This window comes from Apteryx mantelli, chromosome 2 (assembly GCF_036417845.1).
Source record: "Apteryx mantelli isolate bAptMan1 chromosome 2, bAptMan1.hap1, whole genome shotgun sequence".
In the NCBI taxonomy this organism is placed as follows: Eukaryota; Metazoa; Chordata; class Aves; order Apterygiformes; family Apterygidae; genus Apteryx; species Apteryx mantelli.
Window position 1 is genome coordinate 169,119,437 of NC_089979.1, and position 13,295 is coordinate 169,132,731.

Here is a 13,295-nt window from a genome sequence, read left to right on the forward strand (position 1 = left end):
TGAGATGTTAAAAGACAAAGTCTATGATTAAGCCCTGAGAAAGCACATGGAAATATCATACTAAAGTCTCGACAGAAGAATATCAGTGGCACTTAATTAAACATTAAGTTGGGAACAAAATATAAATTTAATATACTGGAACAGGTTGCTCGGAGAGGTTGTGGAGTCTCCACCTTTGGAGACATTCAAAACCCTACTGTACAAGGTCCTGAGCAACCTGCTCTAGCTGACTCTGCTTTGAGCAGGTGGGTTGGACTAGGCTATCCAGAGATGACCCTTCTTCCAACCTCAACTATCTTAGGATTCTATGCATGTACATAAAATATGGCCAAACAGCAACATTTTTTTTCTTCCTCATGCATTTGAACCCAGTAAACCAAATTCTGTCACTCTTTATGTTCATGTCTAATTCCATTTCTTATATGCAGTCATAGTCCAAAACTGTAAGCTATCCAGCATTTGGCTAGACTCATGTTTTGAAAACAAGAGCTTGCAATTTGGCCTTGGAAAACCCACGGAAGTGCACAAGCTATAAGGCGAGGCAGAGAAGTGAATGGAGTTCCATGTCTTTTCCCTCATTCTACTCTACACATCTGCCCAGGGCTGCAGAAAAATATTTCAATTTCAAAGACATAAACAAACACTATTTTTTAATCTCCTGATGAGTTCTCAGTTTTACTAATGCCTCCAGGGAAATGCGATGTTGATTGTGTATTGTCTGAATTACCACATAGTAAAGTTTTTGATCTCTAAAGCCTCTGCGTAAAAAAACAGTGGCTTTGTCCTTTCTGTTGCAGCTGTCTTTTATTTGTGAAATACATAAACACTCTCATGGAGAACAATAGAAGCAAAGTGCCAAAGCTTTTGCTAAAAATAATAATCATCCAGCCCAAAAGAGTATGATTCACACTTGGATATGGAAAATAACACACACAACTAGATTAACACTGATAGTCTTTCAATGGGAGACCTCAATAAGTTCTTGATCTCAAGTGAGGGCACGACAGAAATACATAGATTTTTGCTTTTGTTTTTTAAGAAATCTACCCATCACTGTTTCTTCCTCAGGTATCTTAATCTGCCCATGCATTTTAACCAATTAAACTCATTTTGTAAAGAATGAACAAACAGCTGCATTCACAATCTATCCAGTACTGTCAGGTCTTTCTCTTCGTAGTGAGATTAGTGTGATTCACTTAACCTAACTGTAGCCAACTAAAAACCAGACATTTAGTATAAGCCAATTTTCTTGGTTCCTTTTGTAGCCAAAGGAGAAAGAAGATCTAGCGTGTAGAAAAAGATGTATAACTGCAAGTGTCTCCCACGAGCTCGCACCTATGCTCCTGTTGCAATTGCTGAGTATCTAGTTAGGACAATCAGTGGAGCACGGAAAGCAATTCAGCTCACCCTATTTTAAATTTAGACAGGGCTCCACTGACTGTCTTGAACAGTTCTCCACTGGTTGTAATGGGAGCTGAGACATCCATCTCACATGGAAACATCTGCCTGGAGATACCTATGCTCAAATGTCTAAGTCTGACTCACTCTCTGGGACACAGTGAGTTGCCTAAACATCAGGGGGGGAAAAAAATTGCCTCCCAGTGAGCTTATAGTAATAATGATCTAGTGATCATTATTAAGCTTACGGAAACAAAGAGCTATACAAAACAATCGTAGTGATTAGTTTTGGTCAGAGTTCAGCCCAGTGCATTATAAAAAGACTGTATTATTCCAACTTAACGTAATTTTCTCTCTTCTGTCAAAGTTTTGTTTTTATTCTAAGCTACGAAGTGTTGAGGACTTTGGTGACAATGGGTATTTGTTAAGGTGGAAAATATCAGGAAAATCTTATCTGAACAGCTCAAAGCTATTACAGATTCAGAAACATACTGGGCAACACCAAACAGGGATAACAATTCTTTGTGGATTTGAGAGACAACTTGCAAAGGAAAATGAATTCAAGACCAAACTGCTGAGATGTCCCTGAGCAGAACTGATTTAAGGTCACAGGAATGCACTCTGTACCTCCAAGACACAGGCTGGTAACAGATTTGACTTCTGGAGAAACCATGCAGGTGTACGTGTCCTGATCTTCACGTTTAAATTCATGAATAATGAGTATCTGCTTTTTTCCATCAGAGAGGATTTCGTATCTCCCTCCAGCTTGTATTTGTTCTTCTCCTTTGAGCCATGTCGCTGTCTCTTGGATTTCACTTGATAACTTGCACTCCAAGCGAGCCACCTCCCCTTCTGATACTGATCCTCCCACCAAAGGATGAGTGACTGTAAGTGGAGGCTCTATAATCACAAAAAAAAAAAAAAAAGAAAAAAAAAGAAAAGAAGGGACAAGAATTAACACAATATATCATAAACTGGCTTTAAGATGCTCCAGATTACTCTGTAGAATAACCAAACATCCCATCGTTAACTTATAGATTCTTTGACTGTTGCAGACAATCAAAGAACGTGACTGGCAGCATCCAAAGTTCACAACTTCCAAAGATAATACCAAATTAATTGCACAAGCTCTCCCAGAGGTTAAACCAACTTCAGATAAATATATACATGCAGAAGTTGTTTCACTTTTCCTACTTCTGTATTTGGTGATCTTCATTTATCCAGCACAATGAACATTCAAGCAGCCCTAGATATCCTAGAAGATCGTAATGTTTAGAATGAGGAAGTTTTGAAGAAGTGACACAATAAAGAAAAAAAATAAAAAGAATAAAAGAGATTATTAAAAGCTGACTTCATCCCAATCTTGAAAGTAAAAGAAAACAGTATTTGCTCTCGTTCCTGAAGAATTAAAAATTCTCAAAAAGTGTAAAGATTTTCTCTAAAATTTTTTTCTATCTTCTTTACTTTGGAAGGAGCCCTGCCAATGATGTGCTGTTTGTATGACAGTGATATTCCAAATGAAGCCAAGACAAATCCATGAAACGTGCAGATGTTCAGCTGCCATTGATGGGGACCTAAAGCACACAGCTGAGCGCCCAAGAAGGAGCACAGTCCCGAACGTCACCTGCCCCTCTGCACGTTTCACCGGGGTGAGGGGATCATTGCCCAAAACGCCTTGGAGTTGTTGTAGACAAAGTGAGCGTATGCAGAGTTATCAGGTTGCAGCTGACACCCTGGAAGCTGTTATGTTGCAAAAACATCACCGTGTGCCTGAGCCCCAAGCAAAAGGGATTTTATTTATTTATTTTTTTATTAATATAGTCTCTTCCCTTTGAGGTACTTGCTGGGGACTCTGATATCACAGATGGCATCGCAAGAAAAGAAAAGAAACATTGGAAGAGCGGCTCTCCATCTCACTGTGGCTTCCAAAGTCTCACCAACAGCCACCAAAGGAACTGTCTCCTCCAGCACTCTCCTTCATGGGGGTTATTATATAAAGATATGCAAATAGTAGAACGAGAGAGAAAGATGGGTGAAGAAGACAACACCGCCCACCCACTGTGTAGGCACCCAGGGCCTCAGCTGCACCAGACGCATTCCAGCATGCCCCTTCTGCCTCATTCCATCTGACCTCCACCAGAAAAGAAACTCATGGTCACCAGACAAAACACGGATGCAGTGCAGGCCACACGATAGCTTGATGCAGTCTGGGGAAAATAAACGTTGAGCCCTAACAACGCAGCAAGTTTTGCTTTGCAGCAGCCCAGAACAATTTTTCCAAGCTAGTTCTCCTATTCTGTGCTGGCAGCAAAGCACTGAAACACGTTGCAGAGTGGACTCTTCCAGGAGATCCCTGGAGCGGGTGAAGCAGGCATGCCATGCGAAACACAGGTCTACAGCAGCTCTCAGTCCTCCTGGGGGCACCTCTCCTTCTCACCTAGCTGCACCATTTGAGGGAAGTGCACCGGCTCACTGGCCCCGACTTTGTTTACAGCCGAGACGCGGAATCTGTAGGCTTCGCCCGGGGTGAGATGGTCCACCACAAACTCCATGTTTGGAATCATGCCCTCGCTGCATGACTGCCAGCCAACACCTGGGATTTTCCTTTCAACGTTGTAGCCTAGGATGTCACAACCACCGTCGCTCAGTGGCTTGTACCAAGACAGAGTTACAGAGTGACTGTTCTTACTTAAAACTTCTGGTTCTTCGGGGGGGTCAGGGTGGGCTGAGGGCACAACAAAGTTCCAGGGATGTATAACATGAGCAATAGTGCTTTACGCTACAACAACCTGAGAGGCTTCTGCAAGCCACAAGAAGGAAGTGCAACGCATTCGGCACCCGTCTCAGTATGAAGCTGAGTGGCTACCTGCCTGTGACCACGACACACCTGCACTGGACCGATCTATCTATGCTACTAATGACAAATAGTCATTTTCCAAGAGCCATCTCAGATACTTATGTCACACGTTATTATGACATTTTCCCGCTACTTTTTCCCACCCAGCTGAAAACAAGATGTGTGTATGGCATTTACTGAGTAAATGACCTGCCATCATATACTATAACAATCCAACAAATTATGGGGAAATAAGGTCAACAGCTGTCCTTCCTTATTTTTATTTTTTAATTTTGGAGACCCCAAACATTTCTTTCCACATGCAAACCTTGGGTGCACAGCTTCCTGTCTCTATTTACAGTCAAATCTCTACTTGAGTACATTAGCACACCTCAAAGGGTTCTCTGCTGCCCCTCATAATTTTCCATACACATGAACTCTAGTTCAGCTCCCTCCAGCACCCACATGTTTGCAGAGGGTGGTGCTGAACTCTCAGTAATCTGATTTTCATGAGATTCTATGTTACATTTTATGAAAGACTGCAGCTAAGGAAACCTGGTGATCATCTCTAGCCTGATCTAATTTTCATGTGATGAGGTGAACTTTTTCTGTTCGAAGAACAGAGTTGCCCAGGAGCAGCATCTTCTCAGCCTAAGAATGCTAGCTTGGGACATGAGAAACAAATCAGTGCAAAGCTTAGAAAATTTGATGCAGTACCTCAATACCAAAGTCTGAGATTTCAAGTGCCGTTGGGCTAGAAAGACAGAAACAATGTATGAACTTACCGATCACAGCCAACTTGGCGGATGCAATTGCTTCTCTGGAAGCAAAGGTCACCTCTCCAGAATGATGTGGTTGGGCTTTTTTCAGAATAAGTTCGTATTTATTTCCATCTGCTTGTACCTCCCAGTCCTCATTTGTTTGGATTTCTGTGTCATTGGAATACCAGGTAACTTCATTAATCGGCACCGCTTCACTCAGGACGCAGCTAAACGTAGCTTTGTCCCCTGGAGAGACTTCCACATCTCTGAGAGGCTGCAAGATCCGTAAGCGCCACCCTGCAGATAAAAACAGGTAATCAAGCCCTCGGGTACTGACATAAATGCCGGTAAGAGGTATTATGAGTATTTGTGTTGAATCTCTGGGCAGCCAGGCCTCCGAGACCAAGGAGACCATTAATAGAGAGGCTACATATGTCACTACAACAGATGGTATCCTTGGGGACTGCAACTTTCCGATACTTTCAGGAGTGAAAACCAATCCAGAAATGTCTTCCTTTTCCAAGTAGCAGAAAAATACATTGGAGAAACTTAAATGAACTTACAGAGCTTTCATTACTGAGAGTCACACATATCTCTGACTGGAAACCGCTGCTTTCCTGTGTTTTCTTTACTGAACAATTTGTGAACGCTGCCACAAAAATGCTGGGAACAGGGCAGCCTTTGCCCTTTAGATTCAGTATCTCAGTGAGATAAGCATTTGCAAACACTCCGAAGATGCCTCTCTTCCTTACAGAGTACAAGAGGAATCGAGGACAAGTAGATTTATGCAGTTCACAGAATTGCCTGCAATTACCTAAGGTGAATCCTGGTTCTCATTCCTTGATGTAAATGGTAAATGCATAACCCAGAAGCACTGAAACAACTGACCTCCATAAAGGGTCATAAAGGAAGAGCTACCTCCCCCTTTCTCCAAAAATACAAAAATAACACAAAGTAAAAATAGCACCATGAAGTAACCATAGTTATAAAATCAAATGGAATAAAATACTAACTCAAAGATGGATTTGGTCCTCAGAGCTCAAGTGCTAGTCAAACCAGAGTCCAAACTCTCCCGAGACCCTAGAACACTAGGTCCTCAGCCTGCCGCTTTGCACATTTCTGAGTCATGAAAGGCATTTCAATTGGTTTCCTTTTTAAACCCAGATTCTCTAGCTATCACTTTTTTGCATGAAATCCCAAGAGTTACCAGAATGTGTCTATCATTTGCATGAACTCCCAAGGGTCACCAGAATGTCTGTATCACAAACCAGCTTCTTTTTGGAACTAAGTTAAACAGGAGAGGTCTAAGACAAATTGCTATTGGTTTTGTACCTAATTTGGCAACGCTTTTTAAGGAAGTAAATGAGGTAAGTGGATTTGACAGAGACTGCAGCACCACAGAGGCAGAGAATATTCATGCTGCCTGTGCAGTGTGCTCTTGTTGGATAACTAGTGCCGAAGTGTATATATGGGTGTGCGCCCCAGTCACCGGGACTGGAGAATAGACCATAACAAAAACATCAAGAAATAACGGAGCTAAATCTACTCCTGATGCAATCAGATGCAACTGCGAAGGTTTGACAAGATTTACATTTGTTCATAGCAAGCCTCCATTTGATCTCAGAATTATCAGTACAAGCAGATGGGTTTAATGAAATGATAGATTTAATAAAATGTGACTAAGCAGAAAGCCCAAGCCAAACCTCCAGTATTCTGCAACTGATATCAAAAGTATGGGAAGTTATCTTTTATGCCAAAAAATGGAAACATTCCTTGAGAATGAAAATGCTTGTCAAGAGACTCTTCTGAGCATAAGGTGGGAACAATTAGAAAACATCCCAGAAAGCAGTACAATGGAAAGGAAGTGGAAACAGGAGTGTGTTTTTTTCCAATTTTGTGATTAGGCCATATTAAATAGGATATGTAATGCTTGCACATATGGCAAGTCAGAAAGATGGGAATGCAAATGAGAGGCAGACACAAGAAGCTATCAGCACATCCGAGAAGGATTCGTCTCTAGTCAAGAGCCGAGAAAAACGCAGAGTGCTGCTTCTCTTAGTCAACGTAAGTTCCTAGAAAAGTCAACTCCACCACTATTGTAAGACAGTCATATGCTTCTAACTCATTGCTAAATGATGCTCTTTATATCCGGGTCATGACAAAAAGAACAATAAGAAAAAAGGAAAATATAAGCCACCATTCATTCATTGGTTGAGAATTAGAAGTTGGGTATGAAGCAAGCAGCTTATGCAGCTTTTCCTCTCTGCCACTCATCGCATTTCTCCGGGTCATTTGCCCTTACAAATCAAAAATTTAGGATTCCCCATAAGACCGCTTCCGTTACCTTTCACAGTCAGGAAGGCGGAGGTCACTGCGTCACTGCACATAAAAGTCACCCGGCAGCTGTCCTGGGGAGTTAGGTTCTTCAGCAAGAGAAGATGCCTGCGCCCATTTTCAAAGTAAACCATCTCCGTGTTTTCTGTAGTTTTGGCAGGCTCATCATCGATCAGCCAGTTGTAATTGTAGCACTCGGGTTTGGAAAGGTAGCATTCAAAGAGGGCTTCACCTCCTTCCACTGCTTCCACATTCTCCAGGCCCTGGACGATGCTGTTCTTGGCTAGTGGAGAAGGAGAACCATCAACAATATTAATTGTGTGGCTATGCATAGCTGAATATTGACAAGCCTTGGAGCACTGCTGATTCCCATTGCTGGAAAGCTGATGGAAAGGATATGGATGTGATAAAGTATGCTTGCGGCTTTAGCTGCTAATTTCAACCACGCTCTAACACAGTGCTATATTCAAAACCGTTTTCAGTTGTGAGGTAGCTTAAAAATAATGAAAAACCTCTAGAAGCTCTAGTGTTTCATCTAGGCTTCCTCCAGAAACCTGACTTCTGTCTTTATGAATCAAGAAAAAAAACGTTGGTGTTTATATGAATCAAGCCAATATTCAATAGGAAGTGATAGTACGGGGACATAATCAGATTCCTTCCGTCCCCAAACAGGAAACATTTCCCTCAGGTCTCCCAGGCAGGCACAATTAACATCGTAACTGGGGAAATTTGAATCAACTGACAGCTTATGATAAATTCTTCCTACCTTTCATGCAAAATAAACGCATCAAGAGAATATTACAGCTGGCAAAGCTATAGGGACTGCCAACTAAGTTAACAAACCATTTCGCCAGTCCGCTTCTAGGAAACACATGAAAAATCAACATCTATGTAAACTGTATTTTCTGAATTATTACAAAAGCCTTATGACAATATATTAGGTTTATTTTCTCCTGCACGTGTGAGGCGAATCGTGTGGCCAGAAACATGCACAGTCACTGCAATTGCATGCATTGGTTGGCATTTGTACATAAGCAATCAGCCTGGGGCACAACTAAATGTGGACTGCTGCACCTGGATAAAATTTGTGCCACACCAAGCACATGCACAGATTATGTGCATATAAATATAACTGACACAAACACCATAAAATGGTCATGATCGATAATATAAACCAACACTCGGAGATAGTCCTGCTCAGGATCTCTACAACCACTGTCTGGAACTGTTTGAAACATAGAAAATTAATGCTGAACTATTCCCTAGCAAAAAATAAAAATAAAAAATAAAAAAAATGTATGAGTTACTAAAAAGATTTCCATATTTTATAATACTTAGGGAGAACAATAAAGGTTTTTCAACCCCTTGCAGAATGTATAAAGTATGTTAGGATCAATCCAAGCTGTTTCTTCGAGTACTTTCTGAGTCCTAGTTTCCCTATGCATAAAAAGTGGATCCTATCTCCTCTTTTGGATTATACTCATTAATATCTGCTAGCTGTTTTTAATTCCTAAAATGGAAGGCGCTTATCAAAGTACAAAATACTATAATAAATAATACTCTGCTCCTACACTCACAATTAATTAGGCAGAAAGAACAATTTTGCCTAACAAACCATGATAATTCAGAAATCAGACCAGAACCACTATGACTGCTGATCATATTAGTTCACCTGGTGACTGAAAACAAAAATTCCTTATGCAGACATCAGAAGTAAATTATTAGACACCCGTATAAAATATATAACTATTGTTATTTTTTTACTTGCTGTTTCTGGGGCCCTCACAAATGCTGTTTACAAGTAGGAAGGTATTTCCTGAGTGATCAGTGTTTGAAATAAGTAAAATACCGAACTAGATTAGCTGCAGTTGACAATAACTGAAAATAACATTAAATTCCCCTCTCTCCATTAGTGACTGGTTTTAAAGTGCAGTGCATGTAAAAACCACTCTGTAACAGCAAAAAGTATTCTCACTATTCCTTTGGACCAACATTATATCTGCGATATCACAGTAACTCAGCAGACATCCCATTGCACTGAGGATGGAGCCAAATGCGGTTCATCGGAGAGGAGGTATGATACATAATCGATATAATAAGCGAGCATTAATTAGAACTAAGCTTCTGTGAAGTGTCGCAGTTTCCCATTCAGTTCCCATTAACTCCCATCCATTTTTAGCACTGCTATCAATACTGGAGCGAACACCAAAGAACGGGTTCTGACGTGTCGCTTATTGTGAGACGCTTCCATGATTTTTTCCACCTTTTATATTTGGGACCCATGATAGTCTTCCTCTTTGTCTGGAAGACCTCACCTTGAACATCAAGTGCAGCCACCACTTTAGTGCCTTCAGCTTCACAAGAATAGATGCCAGTGTCTTCTGGTACCGTAGGTTTAATTTTTAGCATGCTTACATTCCAGTCCTGCACGATAAGGACTCGCTGCCCATCTGCATGTATTTCCTGATCATTTTTCTTCCATATGGCGTGCACTGGCCTAGAATATTGGCATATGAACTCTGCTGTGCCATCTTCATCAACAGTTATATCCTGCATGGGACTGACCACTTCAATGGTTGGATCTGTCAACCAACACGTCAGGAGGGACATGCATTAGCGGATCCTCAAGGAAATAGCAACCTGGAGATTTTTGACAAGCACAGAGTTGGAGGAAGCAGGCCAAGGGAGAGTGCAAGCAAGAAGCCGACCGGGCACACCAGGGATTAGCGGTTTAGTCTTTGCTTGGGTCAGCAGCAAGCAGGATAAAGCAAAACTGGTGCATTAGAATGTAACTAGCACACCGGAAAATGGACCAGCAGCAGTTAAGGCCTGCACTTTAACAGTCCTGACCACGAACTTCTGTGCAGAACATCTGCTGGCACTCCTGCCATCATTCGTTTTCCTCTCGGCCCTGGTGAGACTCTCTAGCCTAAGCAGTGCTGGATGTGAAACACTTCTGCTTCCCAGAATATTTCAAGAGCGCAAGTCTGAGATGGAGGAGCGCAGTGGATGATGGGCTGCCCTGACTGATTTGGGCAAAAGAAAGACATCAGCATTGTTCAGTGGGACTGGGGGAAGGGGCTTGAAAAGGCAAGCTCCAGCGGAGAGCCCACTCACAGCAGCATGCGGAGCAAAGCTCCTGGACAGCTCTAACAAGGAAGGGCACTGCACAGGGAGGAGGTACTTGCTCTTTTAATTAGCCCTCTGCCAGAGGCATAGGTTTGGGAAAAATAAGAAGCTTTTCCTTTTCACCAGCTGATCTGTAGATCAGACATCTGTCTGGAATGCTCCTCCTGAAGCTCTGTGCATTGGGCTGAGGGATTTCCAATGTTACTGGCAGACCTTGGGAAGCAAAGATAGCTTGGGAAACGTCTCTCGGCATTTCGTTGCAAGGCTTGATCCTGCTCTCTAAGGCTCCCTCTGCCACCCTGTGTGTGTGCGTGTGTGTGTATGGAGAGGAGGCATCGATGGCAGATCCTGGAGACTGAAGGACTCCAGGAAGGACTGAAGAAGCAAGAAGATCTCTGTGCAATTGGGGGACTACACCACCATCCCCATAAGATGGAGAAATATGCTCCTCACAGTCAGTGTCACCACTGGTTCCAAAAGAAGGAGACTGTCCTTTTCTCACTGCCCCACCGCTGAGCTAAGAGCTTGGTGGCCCTGTTCTCCCCCTCAGCATGACAGGAAGCACCCTGGGCCTTGGGGTACACTGGGGCCTGTAATCCTCACCCCTGCTCAAGGGGGTCAGAAGGAGAGGGCAGCTCTTCCAACCTTCTCCATTCCCCCCGCTGCCCAGCCATGCAGGAAATTGACTGTTAATACAAGCACAGTTAGAATTTCACTAGTGCTTTACTTTCCTATTAAATCAAGTGTTATTGAGCAGAGCACCATAACTGGGGTGTTTTTTAAAGGCCTTCCTCATCCTAATCCAGTTAGAGTCATATAAAACTGTGACTCGGTTCACATTAAAAAAAAAAAAAATCTTTACTTCAGCAGAAGCACAATATATCCACATACATGTTTGTACTAGCATGAGCTTTGGGTGTTAGACCTCTACAATTCTGTGATTCTATGAAATTAAAACTTCTCAGGAGCCCTTTATTTGGCTGAATATCTAACAGCGCATTTATCTTTAATTTATTTTCTACATCCACTGGAGCTCTTTGCCTACAGCGCTCAGAACCAGATTCTGTCTCTGGAAATACTGAAGTCAAATTTGATGGCAAATGGACATGTGATTTCTCATATTTACACACTGTCTCACTGCTGCACCATTCTGATATTAGATATAAATGATCTGGCATTTCTTCTCCTCAGAGAGCAAAATTTTCTGAAGGTCCAACAAGGGACACATCAGACTGACAGAGAAGCAGATAACAATTCCTGACTACAATTCCACATTGTGGACAATCCATGCTACGGTGAATAATTATAACACAGAGGAAGACCTGAACAAAGAGAACATTTCATCCTTTACGCCTCCTTACATACTAAACCTAATATACAAATCCCTTTCCCAAGTGAGGAATAAGTGCTATTTTGGTCTGAAAAATAACAGCTTTTCCAGATGGCTATAAAAGGACTGGATGTGAAGTAGCTTGCTTTACCATAAAGTCTGGAGCTCAGTGTTATTTGCAGTTTGTGGCTACCCTTACCAAATGAGGAAAATATTCATTCAACAGACAACAAAGCTTTGCCAGCACAGCGCTAACTGTTAGTATTCAACCATTAGCAATCAACTGCTGGGGCCCACTTTGCCACCGTGCTACTCCGCGGTCATACCAGCGGCTTCCAGAGGAGCTCTGGAGCCACCAGTGCATGAGCCCAAGATCTTGACTTGGGAATATGTTGAGCTTAGTATATAGTGACAGTATCCAAGCTATGGTACAGCACAATAGCGAATTATGTGAACTTCTGGCCATGTGTTTTGTGGTATTATAAAAACAGCTTGGTGGGAGAATCAGGTAGCTGCACAGTGACCAAAGCACAGCCTCTTCTCCTGAATAGGTCCAGCTCTACCGAGATGTCAGGTGAAAGCAACAGCCCTGACCCTGCAACCTTTCCTCACCTGCATCATCCAAAAAGCAGATGTGGTTGTACCTACAAGACATGAGTACGGGTGGAAGGCTGCAGGACTGCTGTGTCAAAGAGGAATTTTGGAGACATTTAGTAAGGGTAGCCAGGAAGGCAGAAGCACTAGCACACTGAGCAATTGTGGAGGTGGCCATTTGTGTCTTCTCACAATGAAATACCTTTGACTAATAATTTAGCTGAAGATATAAGGGACCCCGCTCTGAAGGTGACAGTGCCTGAGTCATGGCACGCCACATCCTTTAGGGTTAGAGTGTGGACTGTCCCATCCTGCTCAGAGATTTCTGTCACAAAGTTGTTGTGAAGGGGAGATCCATCAAGCCACCACTGTACATTCTTCACGCCCGGGCGTGAGAGCTCGCAGGTGAACGTGGCTGTCTCACCCACAAAGACGTCTGTGTTCTTTAAATCAGAAACTATGACTGCTGCTTCTTCTGTATAACAGAGCAAGAGAAGGTGCCAAAGGAAAACAAAAGCATAAACATACACACGTTCCTTCCAGCAGAAATAACCTAAGTGACAGTGCAAGTTGTCCAGGAAAATTAAATTTGTAATGCTTGTTCTGGGGAAAAAAAGACCTTACATTTCTTTCAAGGGTTTAAAAAACACCTTCCATCCTTCACCTGCTTGCAAATGAAGTATGTTTGTTTGTCTGCAAACACTGTTTCATTGAAAGAACACTATATTTCATGACTAGTTCATACCTGACTGTCCTGTGTGTCGCAGCCATCTGCACTGACATTGTATGCAGTCGCAGGCAGAAAGCTAGCTTAAGATTTAAATGGGGTATTTATTTAAACTGCTTTAAAAGATTAACAGAAATATCAACAACAATTGAAGCCATAATCAATCATAACAAGAAATTCAGTATT

The 13,295-nt window shown here is 42.2% G+C and overlaps 1 protein-coding gene across 1 annotated transcript in view; it reads right to left on the minus strand.

Moving 5' to 3' along the window:
• The window catches only part of LOC136991352 (obscurin-like), a 147,040-nt gene that overhangs the window by 54,610 nt on the left and 79,135 nt on the right, over positions 1-13,295 (minus strand). Inside the window, 6 exon segments of the mRNA XM_067292219.1 lie at positions 2,026-2,298; positions 3,836-4,123; positions 5,020-5,292; positions 7,340-7,612; positions 9,645-9,911; positions 12,585-12,857. Coding sequence (XP_067148320.1) covers positions 2,026-2,298; positions 3,836-4,123; positions 5,020-5,292; positions 7,340-7,612; positions 9,645-9,911; positions 12,585-12,857 — 1,647 coding nt within the window.